This window comes from Sminthopsis crassicaudata, chromosome 2, assembly GCF_048593235.1.
Source record: "Sminthopsis crassicaudata isolate SCR6 chromosome 2, ASM4859323v1, whole genome shotgun sequence".
Taxonomy (NCBI): domain Eukaryota; kingdom Metazoa; phylum Chordata; class Mammalia; order Dasyuromorphia; family Dasyuridae; genus Sminthopsis; species Sminthopsis crassicaudata.
The window spans coordinates 480982791-481000112 of NC_133618.1; the positions used below are offsets into that span (position 1 = coordinate 480982791).

The window sequence follows — 17322 nt, forward strand, 5'->3', positions numbered from 1 at the left end:
TGAAAAATCGATTTCATTTTTTCCCCTTAGGCCAGGATATTTTTCTAATACTGAAAAGTCCATCAGGAAAAGATATTTCTTTACTATACACCACTGATAAATTATCATTTTAAAAGTAACCTTTCTAGGGCATCTACATAGCACAGTGGATGGAGCACCATCCCTGAAGTCTGGAGGACCTCAAGTCTGGCCTCAGATACTTCCTAGCTATGTGACCCTGGGCAAGTCACTTAATCCCAATTGCCTAAGCAAAAAATAAAAAAATAGATAAAAGTAACCTTTCTTCTCCTATATGCAAAATTGAAAAAATGACTAGGTAAACATAAAAGAGAGGAAAAGAAATGCAAAATAAGGGGAAAAAGGAGTCTCAAGAAAAGGGGAGGAAAAGTAACTCCAAAACTTTACAAATGTGTAAAAACAAACAAACAAAAAAAAAAACACACAAAACACACCATGGTTATAACACATCAAGATTTACAAGAAATTCAACTCTTACTTTTGCCTTTTAGCAGTACTATCCCTGATTATGCTGAGTCTTCACTTAGGGAAGATTAACCAATTTAGAAAAATTAAACATTTCAGATTCTAAAGAGAAAATCATCACTAAAATAAGGAAACACTAAAATGGAAGAATAAAGATTTTGCTGGACAATTCTATAAATCTACTTTATACTTATGCTATTTGCTTAGCCATCTACTCTAAAATATCACAGAGAACTAAAAAATTTTACTTCTTTTAGATCAACAAAATAATTTATGTTTATATACTGGAGTTCAAACTAATGACTTAAAGATGTAAAATCATTACCATCTGAAGAGAAAGAACATTGTCAAAAGTTTCAAAATGATAATTTTATTATTAAAGTCAGAAAAACCTCAGTTCAAGTCCCAACATAGAGAGAAAAATCAGAACCCAAATCCTAAATAAATTGGTACCAAATGATGAAAACAAATGATACTTTAAAAGAATATAAATAGCTAATTTCTTTTCAAATAAATACATCAGATGAATCTTGGAAAGAAACTTTTTATGTATTGATTAAAGTATGAATATGTAAAGCCATTCTAAAACTCTGCTTTACAAAGAGAAATGGAGAAACAAAACATTAGTTATCCAGCCAAAAGTATAATAAAGTTGTGAAAAATTGAAGTTAGAATTCAAGAATAAGCAACCTAATATTTCTGATGCCCAACTCAAGCCATCTTTTTATTCTTTATATTGAATCTCTAAAATCCAACTTGTATGGACAACCTAAAAATCATCTATGTAATTTAATTTAGATCAACAAGCCTTAAAGCATGATATTTTAAAGTGAAAATAAAAAATATCTACTATATGCTATAATACCAAAAAAGTATAATGTGCTTTTTTTGAGTTATATCTCCAGTTCTACTCTCATTTGACATTTTCTTAAAGAATGCCCTTATTTATTTTTGTTTGTTTTGCTGGGGCGATTGGTATTAAATGACTTAGGCCAAATTTTTTCCTGACTTCAAGGCTGGTATTCTGTGGTGTTCTTATTTATGATAACATTCAAGACTTCATCAACTGCTGAGTGAAATGAGCAAAACCAGGAGATCATTATACACTTCAACAATACTGTATGAGGATATATTCTGATGGAAGTGGATATCTTCAACAAAGAGAAAATCTAATTCAGTTCCAATTGATCAATAATGAACAGAATTAGCTACACAGAGAAAGAACATTAGGAAATGAGTGTGAACTATTTGCATTTTTGTTTTTTCTTCTCAGGTTATTTTTACCTTTTGAATCTATTCTTGTTGTGCAACAAGAAAACTGTTAGGTTCTGCCACATATATTGTATCTAGGATATATACTATAACATATTTAACATGTATAAGACTGCCTGCCATCTAGGGGAAGGAAGGGAAAAGTCAGAACAGAAGTGAGTGTAAGGGATAACGTTGTAAAAAAATTACCTATGCATATGTAGTCAATAAAAAGTTATTTAAATAAATAATGAATAAAATAAAATGTTAAAAAAAAAAAAAAGACTTCATCAACAACAAAGATTGTTCTCAATTTTTGAAAATAGTTCTTTCCTTCCTTCAGCCTTATCAGCTTTGTTAAATGTGTATAAATCATTTATTGACTACCAAGAAAAGTATGAAATGTGAATGCATTTTTAAGAGTAAAGATGAAATTCTCCAGTACAAATAGCATTCAGCTATCATTTAATTTCATTTAAGTCAAAATAAATCATTATTCTTTAAATTATATTATTCTTCCCCCCCCCCCTTTGAGGCTGGCGTTAAGTGACTTGCCCAGGGTCACTCAACTAGGAAGTGTTAAGTGTCTGAGACCAGATTGGAACTGGGGTCCTCCTGAATTCAGGGCTGGTACTCTATCCACTGCGCCACCTAGCTGCCCCAAATTATATTATTCTTGAGAATTTTCTGGCTGGCTGAAATTCTGACATGCCAAGCACATATCTTAGAAAATAAGAAGGAAAGGAGATAATAAAAATCTCAGCTGATTTGTGAAAAAATAAATTACACATTACAATAAACTAAAAGAACTATTACTAAAGTCTCTCTTTTTATGTTGTTATTCAAATTTTTGACTAATTAAATCAACAGGTCCTTCCTTGAGCAATTAAGGCTCTATAAAAATTAACAGGATTAGTATATTAATAAACACAACCAAAGCACCTTCCATTAAAAAATTTTCAAAAATTTTCCAAAGTACAAGTTCAAGCTTTATTCACATTTCAACACTGCCTACTTAGTCAACTCTTCTGGAATTCATGAAAAGTTATCTGGTTTTATAGCACCATCTAATGGAAGGCTCAAAGTCATGCATTACCTAAGCAATCCTAAAGTAGTGCAGAACAATCTAGTGAGAAATTTGTTTTAGACCTTTAAGAAAGTAACTGAGAAAAGGCATGTAACACTTCAAAAAAGGGGTTCTGTTTTGTTTGTTTTCAGTTTTTTAGGTAGAAGATTTAGAACTGGATTCAAATTTTACAATGGAATCTCAAAATAATTTTACCATTAATGTACTATGTAGATCTATTTGCAAACTAGAGCCGACAATAATATCTCATGTCTTTTACAGTTTTTTGCTTCATTTTATGAATGAGACAACTGGAAACCTGATACTTCTTACAGAAATATGACTCAATATAACCCAGAAAAATATGTAGTTTGTAAATAATCCAAAACTGTTCATTCAAACCTCATCGAAACTTAAATGTTTTAGAATTCAATAACAGACCATAAAACAGTAACAAGATATACTTATCTTTGAATAATAGGTACCATTTATTCGGGTTAAAAGTTTACAAAGCACTTTACAAATGTTATATTATTTTATCCTCACAACAACCTGGAGAAGTAGGTGCTATAATATCATCATCCACATTTTACAGAAAATGGAGGCATTTCAAGGGTAGGTGACTTACTCAGGGTCAAAGCTAGTAAAGGCATAAGGATACCTTGAACTCAAATTTTCCTTAAAAAAAGGAATTCAATGTAAATTATGTAAATGGCATAATTAGGATGTTATTTGGCCTGCTTAATAAAAATATTATTTAAGCATTTGTGAACCTATATTCACAACTTAGTTATTCATTGTTAAATAATATTCTTACACAGTCATTTTGACAAATACAAAGATTTCTACTTTATAACATCCTGACAATATTTCATTAGTCTAGTTTAAATTACCATCTGAACTTGGACTAAAACTACATTTACTGAAAAATATTCTTTTATTCAAATGATTTTTGCTATTTTTCAATAGTACTATTAATCTAAATTTGTTGTAGATCTAGATAGAGTGAGTAAGCTTCATTTCTATTGGAGCTCTACTCTCAACTCTCCAGATTTCTCTCCAATATGCCATCTACAAGTTTGCGTTTCTCCCCATGGCCCCTCTTCTGATTAGTTACTTTTAGAATCTCCATTAGAAGGAGAATGACTAGGCCATGCTTTACTCCTAGTTCTATCATGCATAGAAGCCTTCTTCTCCTGGAAGTTCATTGGATCCTGACCATCACACTTCACACTCCAGAAATTCACTCTATCCCTATGGTCTCTTCCCTTTATTGAATAGTTGAGCCAAAAATCTCATCTAAGGCAAGGAACCCAGGCTATCCATGTCTTCATTCCTCTCCAGGATGTACCCCTGACTTTGTGGACTTTGTCTGCCTTGGAGACCTTCTCCCTCCCATTTCTTTTCAGTTTTTTTTAATGTGTTCCTCTATTAGAGCATAAGTTCCTTGAAGTCAAGTTCTCTCTTTTTGTTTGTATATTTTCACAGCTCAGCAAAGAGCCTGGCATACAGTTCAGCTTAATCAGTGCTTGTTGATTTGATTTGTGATGAGGACTCCTTTGGTGTGGGTACTGAAACTAGAGAGACACTAAGGTCCCCTCCAATTCTCAAATTCTGTGATTTTATTAACAAAATGTTATTAGTTACCTTGAATTTTTTTTTTTAAGTGAGATTCATAGGATTATAGATTCAAAGTTTGAAAAGACTTTATTAGAAGTCTTCCTTCCATTATACATATAAGAAATCAGGGCCCAAAACAGCCAGAACAGACTTCCTTAGATTTCCAGTAAGTAACTTGTAGACCCAAAGTTTGATCTTAACCTTCAAATTCCAAACCCAGCACCCTTTCCACTGAATGATATTGCTTAGATAATTGTTTAAGCATGAATTTTTTTCAGTTATTTTCTTAAATTTATGTAAGCTCTGAATCAAGAACCCACTGCCTCCTCCACCACCCCATAGGTATTGCCCTCAAGTGACTGGCAGCTAAATTTGGCCATTGCAAAGGATGCTGTTTCTGCATGAGCTCTAGTTTTATATGATTTGATAAAAATAAAAGCTAGTTAAAAGCACTTGTAATCACTGTAGGCACAAAGAAATAAACCAGTATTGAGAACAGTAATGACATACACTTACAAACGCAATCGAGGTTCAACACATCTGACAAAATAATCATATTCATCTTCCTCCTCTTCATCCCAACTCCTCCAAATATTTTGGTAGAAAAACCTAAAATAAATAAATAAATAAATAAGATAAATAAATAAATAAGATAAATAAATAAATATATGTATATATATATATATAAAACATTAAAAATTAATCACTAATTCAAAATATAAAAATTCTTGTGGACAAAAACTGAACTTGCACTTGTAAATCAAAGCAGTTATGTCAACAAGAATATCTCAAACATTCTTTCAGATCCTAATAAAAATTCAGAATTATGAAGTATCTAAAGTATAAACATTCCTTCTACCTACTTGTGGAGTTTTTCCAGAATCACTGATTCTTTCAGTTTTTTTCATCCAAAAACAAATATAAATAAACAAGACACTATAATAAATACTAAGAGCATTATAGTATGGTTCTTTCACTTTAGGTAACAATTAGCTACTACAGCTAGGTGGTACAGTACATAATGCCCCAAACCTGTTAGAAAGGCTTCCTGAATTCAAATCTGACCTCTGACAATTACCAGCTACCAGCTGTGTGACCCTGGACAAGTCATTTAAAACTGTTTGCTTCAATTTCCTCATCTGTAAAATAAACTAAAAAAGGAAACCACCCTTTGCCAAGATGATTAAACAATTAGCCTACATGGGGAGGCAGAACACAAATATGCATGAAAAATTAAAATAAAACACTATAATTAGCATCTGGTTTCAAATGCTTAGTAGTAAAATAAGTATTATGAATTCAAAATTGGGATGACTATGGGCTTAAGGACTGAATTCATGAGTTCATTGGTACAGGGAATTCCTGAATAAGGAAATTCTTTTCTATCTTCTCTGTAACTTATAGTTTTAGAGGAACCTTATAGTTTTAGAGAATTGCCTAAAATAATAAGAGGTTAAATGACTTGTTCAGGATCACAGCTAGTATGTGTCACATGTAGGACTGGAAACCAGGTCTTCATGGCAATAGGAACAACTCTATATTCAATACCATATGCTTATGTGTATATGAATGATATATGAATAAATGGCTATATAGATGTGTACACATCTAAATGTGCACACATTCACATATTCTACATCAGAAAAAGCACCTAAATTTCCCCTTTAAATCTACCATAAACATTAATTTTCAAATGATTCATAACGAAGAATTCTAAATATCAGGCTTGTGTCATCTTAACTGAAACTAATAAATTACCATAAAATGATATAGTATGGTCAAAGATATGAGATATCTGATTAACAATATTTAGTTGTAATCTAAAAATTTAAACACAAAAAGGTATAAGAAAATATACTTCAGCTTCTTATGCAAAATGGTGGCAAAGAAAAATCTTGAAATCATTTTATAATTTTCCCTAAAAAGTTAATGTTATAATCAGTTAGAACAAATACGAATATTTTGATTGGATTCGTCTAATTTGCTTTTGAGAGAACCACAAATCCAAAGAGTTCTTACCCACACACACACTATTATTCATAATTCTATAAAATACAAGCAATTTTCCTTTACCTCCAACTGTTTTACTTATTAGAAACACTGATAGAACCAGGATGACTACTTCACTTTTCTAATGTTGAACAGAGTTTCTTGGACATGAAAAGGCAATATGTTACAGTGAAGAGTAAGAGTTGAAATAGCAAAATCTGGATTCAAGACTAAGTTTTTCCATATATAATACTGAATAAGTTAAGGAGAATCAACTAAGATAACATGAGGTAAAAAGTACTTTGGAGTCATAAAATACTGCTGAACCATAAAGTACTGCCCCCAAAAAAGCAATAAATATGCTTAGCATAGAATCACTGTTGGTATTTTGTGCTAAATTTTTTTTGTACACTGTCAGAAATGTTACTTACAATCTGGGATTGAATTAGATGACAAGGAGGAAAATGTTCAATCTATAAAACCTGGGCCCAGTTCTTAAAATAAAATAATGGATATGGAGAGTTTATTAATCATATGAGGACTATTTCCCAGTTTCTAGATAAAATAAATAAGGAACAACAATGTACTCTATCCTTAAATAATCAAATTAAGCCTTTAAAAAAACAATTTAAGCATTTTTAATGAAAAGGAACATCCACTCACTCTCCTACGTTAATTAGTTAAATATACAAAAATTTAGCTACATAAGATAAATAAGAGTTAAGATGTAAGTGGTCCTATTTAAAAAAAAAAAAAAAAATTTAAACCCAGGAAAACACAGCTTAATACAAATAGGCTTTTATTTTAATCTCATTTCAAATATAGGAATAAGTTAATAGTAACTATGCAAAGCTAAAATCAGTTATGCCAAAAAGTACTGGTCAAAACTGAATTTTCCCTGAAAAACTACAGGAAGAAACAAAAGATTTCTTTTAATCAGCATTAGCCCAAAAAAATGACAAAAAAGAAAATGTTAAAATAGATGGAAAAATTAGGGCAAGTTTTTCTAGCAACAGTAATTCTCTATCAACTTGTTAAAAGTCAGTTCTTCAATCTTGGGATTCTCTCAGAACATGTAGAACCTTAAAAATTCTCTAGCAATAATTTCCAAATAACTCATGGCCTACAAAAACACTAAAGAAAAAGTCCTTTCTCCAAATGCTTTATTTTTGAACACCCCTGCTTCTGCAAGTATACAATTAAAGAAAAAACTTCCACCTTTAAGCATTTTAAAATAAAGATACAATAACTGGTTTGATATCTTAGTTTGGGGATCTTCATTATCTCATTTTCATCCAATATTTCTAGATAAGAGACCATTTTTAATATATTTCTCTTCTTACCTGACATGTTCAATTGCAAGTGCTGTCTGGTCAAACTCCCCTGAATCATCAAACACCACCCACAGTTCTTGAAGAGGCAATTGGTTTTCTTTCAGTTCTAGCAGTTCTTTCATGCATTCTAAAGTAAAGGTGCTAACTCGAGATTCACAAAGGTAAGGATGAGTAAGCTTCACCTCTGCTTTCAGAGATGAAAAATCCACATTTGTGATCTGAAATTTAAAATAATATGACAATGAGATAAGATGGTTTTCTTATCAAATGGACAAGTAATACAAAGCTAGGAAGGATGGCTAAATACATTCAGTGATAAAGTAAGGATATCAAAGATCAGTCTAAAACAATGGAGCAAATAGAAGATACTATTTAATAGGAATAAATACAAGGTCATACATTTGTTTAAAAAAAAAAAGAAAAAAGAAAAGAAAAAAGCCAAAAACCTCCCAAATGAAAGATGGAGGAGGCATAGTTAAATAACAGTTCATGAGAACTCAAAATTTCCATGTCAGTCAAAGAAGCTAAATCAATCTTGGGCTTCATTAAGAGACCTAAGAACATGGCGGTCCCACTGCTTCAGTCAATCAACATCTGGAACATTATATTTAGCTCTGTAAGCCACATTTTAAGATCTACTTTGACAAGTAGAGAACATCCAGAAAAGGACAACCAGAATGGCAATGGAACCAGCAACCATACCATGAAAAAGTACAAATTAAGGAATTACAAATGTTTAACCTAAAAAAAAGAAAAGATTTGGGAACAGGAAGAACAGATGTCTTCAGTTATGAGATAGGCTGTCATGTGAAAGAGAAATTAGTTTTGGTCTTCTTGCCCCCAGAAGTGTGATGTTTTCTAAGGAAGACAGAAGATCACTTGTAAGGAATGATGGTAAGATTCCAGTTCAGTTAGGGGTTAGTGTACATGGCCTCCAACATTTCTTCCAACTCAAGTCTATGGAATTCTTTGAAAGAGTATGTAGGTATGTTTTCCATTTCATTTTAAGATATAAAAAAATTACTCAAAATTTAACAATTCAGAAGTTAAAAAATAAAAAGATACTATCCTCTGAGGCTTCAGAAAATATATAAATTTTAACATATATAAAGAGTTAACTCATTATTAATCTCTCTTCCTCAAGTTTCTCTTCTCCCCAATCTATTTTCCACAAATGCCAAAATGATTTCCTAACTCTGACCAGGTTATGCCTTTATTCAATAAACTCCACTAGCTGCTTATTATCTCTAGATTATCTCTAGATCCTCTATTTATCAGCATTTATAACTTCATGACTCAGCCTCAACTTACCCTTCCAGTCTCATTATACACAACACTCCCTTCAATACATGCTATGGTCCAGCCAAACTAATATTCTCTATTCTTCAAACAAACTTCATCCTCCCATCTCTCTCCCACCTTTGTACAACTGACTATTCCCCATGCCTGAATACACTCCTTCATCTTTGCCTTTCACAATATCATTTCCTTCACAAACATAGCACAAGTGCTACATTAAGTGTTTCTTGATCCTAGAGCTCCCACCCTTCAAAAAAAAAAAAAAATTTGCCTTACATTTTCTTATATATTTTGCAAAGATATACATAGCACCTCTTCCTCATCCCCACAAAATGGTAAGTACCTCAAAGACATAAAATGTTTCATTTCAGTCTTTGTATCCTTAGTATCTAGCACAGATCCTGGCATGTGGAACATTTTTAATAAATAATTCTTGATCCTGAAATGCCTAAGATCATAGTTGCAAATAATCTTAGAAACTTAACTTCATCTGCCTTCCTATCGAATACTGCCAACAGCTGAATTTTCAGATAACTTATTTGATGATTTTTGTAGTTTAATGTAGAATTTAGAGTTTCACTTTAAACTGAGTAAGAAAGTTCAGGGGCAGCCTATTTATTACTAACAATGAAATACATTATCAGGTGCAGCAAGAACAGTTATCACAACCAAAAGGAAGATAAGTCAGTCATGCAGAAAGTGAAAGAGAAAACAGCCCAAGAATTAAAGATCACAGAATAAACAGATTTAGAGCTGGAAGGTATTTTAGCAGTATTCCTTCTACAGATGAATCAAGTAAGGCTAAAACAGGTTAAGTTACTTAGCCAAGGTCACATAGGAAATAAAATGGCAAAAATAAAATTAGAACCCAAGTCTTCTAACTCCAAATCTATCACTCTTCTCCACTCCACCACCAAGCTGCCTGTACAATGAAAAAAAGAGAGGACTGGATTTGTAATCAGAAGACTTGGGTTCAAATCATGTCTCTGCCAACCACTTGGGTGGCCAAAAGCAAGTCGCTATGTTCCCAGCCTCAGCTGCCTATCTGCAAAAGGAGAGGTTTGTAGCAGGTGACCTTTAAGGTCCATTCTAGCTCTCAATTGATGGCCTACAAATTGCATTGTTACTCATAATTATTAAAAGTACTAGAAGAAGGCCTCTAACATGTTCAGTAGTAGATCCACTATAGAAGATTTACAGGAAGACAAGGACGAGAAAGAAAAGATGAGAAGGTATGGATAAGTATTTGATTGTATCAATGAGACTACCCACATCAATGAGATTACTAATCATTAAAATATTACAGGAATACTCAATCAACATTACCTCTAACATACAGATTCATGCAAGTTGTAACATAATTAGTGTATTGCTTAACAAACAGAACAAATCAAGGTTAGACTGAGACTTTAAAGTTAAATAACAAATATCCATATTTAATTCTGAAAGCGTAAACATCTTATTAAATTCAAATTTACTGTGAATGTCTTTTAATAGTGCAGAATTTCAACAGAAAGATTATATTTAATAAATTCACAATTCTGTAGACTGATAGTACCAGACCAATAATATAATAATAATAATATAAGCTTCTGAAATTTTCAAATTTCATGGAAAGCAACCTCTTTAGTACCAAGTGGCAAAGAAAAAAATTACATTAAGAGAGCATGACAAAGTAAACATGTGAAAAACATTTTGTTAGTTTTTCTTCACCCCAAATACAATCAATTCTTCAACTTGTGGCTATTTTTCTGAATGTTCTTTCTTTAAAAATCCTCATCTAAAGCAAAGCTTTTAAAACTCTGGTTCATGAACCCTATGGAGTTGTGTAATTGACTGTAGAGGTCATGAAATTATGATTTATTATCAGTAAATGTTTCATTTGAATATTTATTTTATATACCTATATAGGTAGGGTCTCATCAAAATTTCTCAAGCAAAAAGGTATCACAAGTGAAAGAATTTTAAAAAGCCCAACCTAAATGACAGTTTTAAAAGAAGTAGAATTTATTGCAAAAATGTTTAATATAAAAAGTAGGTAGTGTAACATGGAGATTCATAGTTTCATATCGAATCTTCTTTTTGTATTTTACCATATGGTATAAATGCTTTTTCAGTGTTGAAGTTTAGAATTTAAAAAATAAATTTTGAAAATAAATTTATACCCTTATCTTTCTAGAATCTTTTACAGTGCATGGAAGAAAATGGCTCCAATTAAGCCCTGCTTCAATGCATACTATAGAAAGAGGTAACATCAAGTCTAAAAGTTATGTTGAGCTCTTAAAGTTCTATCAAGCTGAAACTGCTTCAAATATTGGCCCAGGAACAAACTATGATCTGAGCACCAGCAAAATTAAGAACAAATAGGTTTGCTACTAGGGGATTAACCAATCCTAAATGATACATTTAACTAGCCAACGTACCTATAGAACTATTATAATACTGAGGGAGTACCACACTGATGCAATTATGAATCTTTTAAGGTAAATAATAATAATTTGAGTAGAATAGATGCATCCCACTATAAAGTCAATCTGTACCAAGATGTCAGACAAAAGAAGATATCTTTGATCCCATATGAATTGAGCAAATATGAAATATTTGAAATACTGATCTTAAAGATTAAAAAAATTAAGTATGAAAATCTAAGTATGAATTTTATTCCAAGTTAACATAGAAATATAAAATTAAGATAAATTCACAAGCAATATCTATGATTCACTGCCCTGTACATAAGCACTGCAGTAAATGACATTGTTTCTAAAGGAGTTGTAGTGTAACTACTTGTATTCACACTTGTCGGTTTAACATTACAGTTTAGCAAGGTTTTTTGTGGTCCAGTTAACAAACACTGAGAAAATTCACAGCTGTAATTAGAGTGCAAATTTAATGGGAAAGACCCAGTCAATTGAAAAATAAGATTGTTTTACTTTCTGGAATGGGGCACATTACCAAGAGATTAACCACATAACTACAGATTTGTTAAGCAAAAAACGGCCTGTCTTGTATTGCCTATTTGGCTTGAGCTATTTAATGTGCTACAATTAAGACGACAAAAAATTAATTGAAACTGCTGTTGACTTATAACTAGACCTTTTTTAAACAAGTTCAGAGCACCTACACTTCACAGATCTATAGTTAACTTCCCTTTATCAGGAGGACATTGAAACTTAAACAACTGAAATTTTCAATAGCTTTCCTTCAGTTGCTTTTAAAATTTGCTTGAATGCTTTATCCACCGTGGCAATTAGATGTGGAAAACATGTTATTTTCAATCAGCTCATAAACCTTAATTAAAAATAAGTACTTTGGCTATAACAGTCTGAAGTAAAGTACTTTTAGCTAGAGACAAATGTCTTAACAACTGAATTAAATTTACCTCAACCAGCACCTCGAACACATTAGTGCGCCAGATTGCCTGCCATCCAGATGGTTCAAGGACCTTCTCCAAGTACTCAGCTGTGAATTCCCTTACCTCGGAAGCCTTGCAATCAGCTACAAACAAATTAAATACTTGAAATAAGAATTTATACTACATAAAGCAGAAGGAAGCTACTGTCCACCCAACCATTTGATATGTGCACTCCATTCTCAATACGACATTGCAGTCAGACTGACAAGCCTGTTTTCAAACGCATTAACTAAAATGTACATTTCTTTGTATTAACTACTCTTTGAAGCAGTAAAAATATTACCATCCTCATATTACTGATGAGGAAACTGAGGTTAAGAAAGTTTGTATTGCTTGCCCAAGATCCCACAGCCAATGAATGGCAGGGAAAGAAGATTCTATTCCCTATCTCAGAAACAGCAGCTCCATTTACACAGTAATTCTAACAGCAGATTCTAGGGTACAGCAGTGCCATAAAAAGATACCATATTCCCACCAAATTACAAAGACACTGAAAATGTAAGAAGCAAAAAAGCCCATCTTACATGCAAAGTGAATACTTACCTAGAATATAATCTTGATAGGCTCTGAATCGCTCGTAGAACAAAAGCTGATTTGTTTGGAAAATGTCTGGAAAAGGAACATTCCCTTTCGGCACAAACCTTTGCAAAATGGTCCCTGGTTTATCATGTCTGCCATAATCATTGAATGTATCTTCATCTTGGAACAAGTCTAAAGGAGCAAAAAAAGAAGAACATTCAACTTCCTAAATACTTCAATGTATTCAATTACACAAAAATTAAAACACTCATTAGAACAACAAAGAAGCACAAATGAGCATTCGGGTATCATAGTTTATTTACCTCTCCCCTTATCAGATGGAACTACAGTTTATCCAAGAAAGCCTAAAAACATGTCAAATTAAGTGTTCTTTCAAAATCCTAAGAATTTTTTTGCAAGTTTATATTTTTACATCAAAAGATGCTTTCTTTTCCTCTAAAGACTACACCTTTAATTCTTTACTATGACTTAGTACTTTCCATTTACTCAACATTTTATGATCATACATTTTCCTTATAACAATACTATAAATTTCCTGGCAAATAGGGAAAAGGATGACTCTTCCTCTAATGACTAGCACTTTCAGAGAACTAGGAGCTCACTTTTTTTCTAGTACAACTTCAAGTTTACAATGCTCATTCCACATATAGTGATAAAATAACCTTTAATAGAAAAAGTTTTATTTCCATCTTATGTAGGCTGTGGGTCTCCTCATTTAAGAACTTATCATTTAAAAAGAAAAAAAAATGGTCCAAACTCTTCCCTCTCCCAATAAGCTGGCCCTCAATGACAATAACATGACTAATTATAATTATATCAATTATTTACTATCTGTAGTTTCTGTAGTTTACCCATTTCCACTCCTAATAGCTGAGTAACAATGCAGAATTTATTTTCCATGCTCATTTCCCAATTTTACCTGTTTCCCACACATTATTCTATATAACAAACCATGTCATAACAGCAACAATAATACAGATCAGTGTGACCTTGGTTAAGTCACTTAGCCTTATTTCCTTCAGTTCCTCATCTGTAAAATAACCTGGAGGAAACAGCAAAGCACTCTGCTATCTTTGCCAAAATCTCAAATGAAGTTACAATGTCAGACATGACTAAAAAAAACGGATCATCCTCAGTGTTTATGGTAGCATTCAATAGATGGATTTATGATCGACAATGGCATCACTAAGTGTTTCAAAGCAAATTAATATTAACTTCTCTTACTTCTCTTTATTCCTGCTTTCCTAGAGTGTTAGAACTGCCCTAGTAGCCTGCACTTGGCTTTACTAAGCTCCATAGTACAGCAATGGAGGCTTATAATGCAATAGGGACCTACATTTTGGAAAGAAAAAGTCATAAGGTGACAAAATATAATAATAACTCACTTGTATAATCCTTTTATTTGACAAAGTATTTTCTTCATAAGGACTCTGTGTGAAAGGTGATAACTCAGATTTACATAGAACTTCGAGGCTTATGAAGGATTTTTCTCACAAAACTAATCAATAAATCTTATGTGCCAGGCACTGCGCTAAGTGCTTAGAATACAAAAAAAAACAAAACAAAACAAAAAAAAACCGATGCAAGGACAATCCCAGCCCTTAAAAAGCTGACAATCTGATGGGGGAGATAACAAGCAAACATACACATAAAGCAAGCTATAATCAGGATAAGTAGAAAATATTGGGCATATGGAAGACACTGAAATTACGGGAAGATTTCCTACAGAAAAGGTATTTTATTTTTCCACATTACAAAGAAGCTGAGATTTAGTTCAAGTTAAAAAATATTTATTAATGACTACTTTGCAACTGAAATAGGGGCTATAATAGCAGGGGGGAAAATGTGACCCCACTCTCAAGGAATTTATTTTCTAAGTAGATGGGATACAATGTGTACAGAGATACATAGCTTAAAGAAGAGGATACATTGCTTAAAGAGCAAAGTTAAGACCCAGGTAAAACGGTACTCTCAGACTCATAAATAAGAGACTCGTCTATGGTCGACAATTCAACCTGGGTTACAGATCCGAGCTGGAAAGAAAATGAAGCCCACAGAAGGAAGATTTGAAGACAAATCTAAATTCCAAGTTTACTGCTCTCTCACGAAAATGGGTCTTAGGCCTTACCCTAGATCACCCTGACTCTTCCCGTGTAATGACTTAATGTTTCAAGGATTTGATTCAAGCCCCGCCCCCACTCCCCTGACTTTGGAGACAGAAGAAGTGGGACCAATGCTCGAGGGCGATGTCTGAACTTGGAGCCTTAAGTGGTCGAGATTTATTAGCACCTCCTTCATAGATTTGTGGTGAGGATAAAATGAGGCAGCATTCGAAGAGCTTTTGCAAACCTTTAGGCACTATAAAATCCACAGCTATCTTTATTAGCAAGGAGCTAAGCTAACCACTGAACTCTCAGGCCGTAAGTGGTAGCGCAGACTGGACTTTCAAAGGTTGAACAGGGGCATCCGACTAGTTTAAACCTTTGAGGATTAGCAGTAAAGAACTACATCTGCCGTAAAATTCAATAACCGCTTGATCAATTCGCACAAAGACCCGACGCACTGGCTCCGTTTCTCTTGGGGGCTGCAGGCGCTCAGTCCAAACTCTCCCACTGCCCAGGCCCTGAGTCCTTCGTACCATTTCACTGTGGGGAAGGACCTCTGAACACTAACCGCCTCTAGGACATCCCTGACTCCTGATCTAAAGATGACTGAAAATCTCCACCACCGATGGGGGGCTCACTGCTTCCCGCAGCACCTTCCGACACCTAGAACGATCAAAGAATTTTCTCCAAACACCAGGCCCAAATGTGCCTCTTCCTTTGCTCCAACTGCTAGCCCCTCCCAAAGGCCCGTGACGTGCTCGGGACTAGCAGAGCAGCCGCGCCCCTCACCCCCGCCCCCAGCTTCTTCTCAAAATAAACTTCCCAGGTGGTTTTCCTCAGGCCGGGCCTCCTGCAGGGAGTCAAGAGCAGTCAGGCCCAGGGAAATGCCATTCGGCCGAAGAAGTCGAGTGACCGGATCGGAGTCACACGGAAGGAAGGGACTGAAAAACCCTCAGATCAAACTTGGGTATGCTCCCGCCTCCCCGGCTCTTCCTTCCCCGACGCAGCTAGGTTCCCTCCCTCGGGGGCCCTGGAGCCACAGACGCGCCGCCCCGCAGAGGAGGGAGCTCTCGGGCCCGGCCGGGCTGAAAGAGGAAGCGCCAGGGGCGGACGACAGCCGTGGCCTCTGCCCGCTCGCCCGCCTGCCTGCCGGGCCCACCGCAGCCGACCCGGGGAAGGGAAGATGCGCACCGTGTTGCACGTCCGAAGACACCCCGGACGCCTTGGAATCCGGGGCCGGAGCCGCAGTCCCCAAGTCTTCAGCCGTCGCCAACCCTTCAGCCATTTCAAATTTCCGCGGGCTGCACTGTGGGATGCCGTGACGTAGACCCAGCGGAGGCCGCGGGTTGGAAAGTAGCCAGAAGCACAGAGGCCCAATCAGAGGAAGGCTTACTTACGTTCGCTCCTAAGGCAGCCACCGAGCTTGGCCGCGTCTTGGCATAGCAAGACCCAACTATGTCTCCCCCTCTTGGCTGGGAGGCGAGGCTGCAGTGTCAAAAATTGTCATCTGCTTGAGCTCGAACGGTTTTAGATTTAGATCTGGAAATGATTTCAGAGGCTCTCTAATCCGTATTTTTTGTTTTGTTTTGTTTTAACAAACTGAAAACCCGGGAGGTTAAATGCCTTACCTAGTTTAAGGTCAAGTTCCTACTATTGGTCAATGCAGGACAAAGGAAGGAATTATGCAAAACCAGCCCCTTTCCCTCAGAATCTTGTGGCCTCCTACTCTGCATATAGTTTGTTTTTACTTATCTCCGTCCACGTGGACAGAGCACAAACTGTTTCCGCTGGGATTTCTGTTTTGTTTTGTCTTTGGATCCCAGAGCCCGCCAAGTAGTAATGGAATGGGTAAATCTTAAAACCCTGCACAAATACCCGCTTTTTTTTAAAGATGTGTATTCTTGGAATAAAGAGAAATCAGATGGCTCACGGTATTTTCAAAGATGCTACATTTCATTAATTACCTTCTGTATTCCAGGCCCCGAGCTATGGCAGAGGATATGAATGTGTAAAAGGCAGCCCTGGTCCTCCAGGACTGACCGAGGGAGATAACAGGCTGGGGAGGGGGAGAGAGGATGGAGATGTCCAAGAAAAAGCCAAAAAAGCGCAAATCATCTGGAGAAGCCCCAAAAAGTCTAGATAGCTGGGGGGAGGGAGCCAAATAAGATCAATATGAGTATAACTGGTGGGAAATAAGAAACTATGAGAGTACCAGAAAGTCAT

General features: G+C 34.9%; 1 protein-coding gene across 2 annotated transcripts in view; it reads right to left on the minus strand.

Annotated features, from left to right (window-relative positions):
* SHCBP1 (SHC binding and spindle associated 1) overlaps positions 1–16490 on the minus strand; it is a 35647-nt gene extending 19157 nt beyond the window's left edge. For both annotated transcript variants that reach the window (XM_074293290.1, XM_074293289.1), the window contains exons 1-5: positions 16291–16490; positions 12998–13165; positions 12422–12537; positions 7753–7961; positions 4937–5029 (exon numbers count right to left, since the gene is read on the minus strand). In XM_074293290.1, the coding sequence (XP_074149391.1) occupies positions 4937–5029; positions 7753–7961; positions 12422–12537; positions 12998–13165; positions 16291–16384 (680 nt within the window). In that variant the 5' untranslated portion in view covers positions 16385–16490. The remainder of the gene's footprint in view (positions 1–4936; positions 5030–7752; positions 7962–12421; positions 12538–12997; positions 13166–16290) is intronic.
* Between the last annotated feature and the right edge of the window lie 832 nt (positions 16491–17322).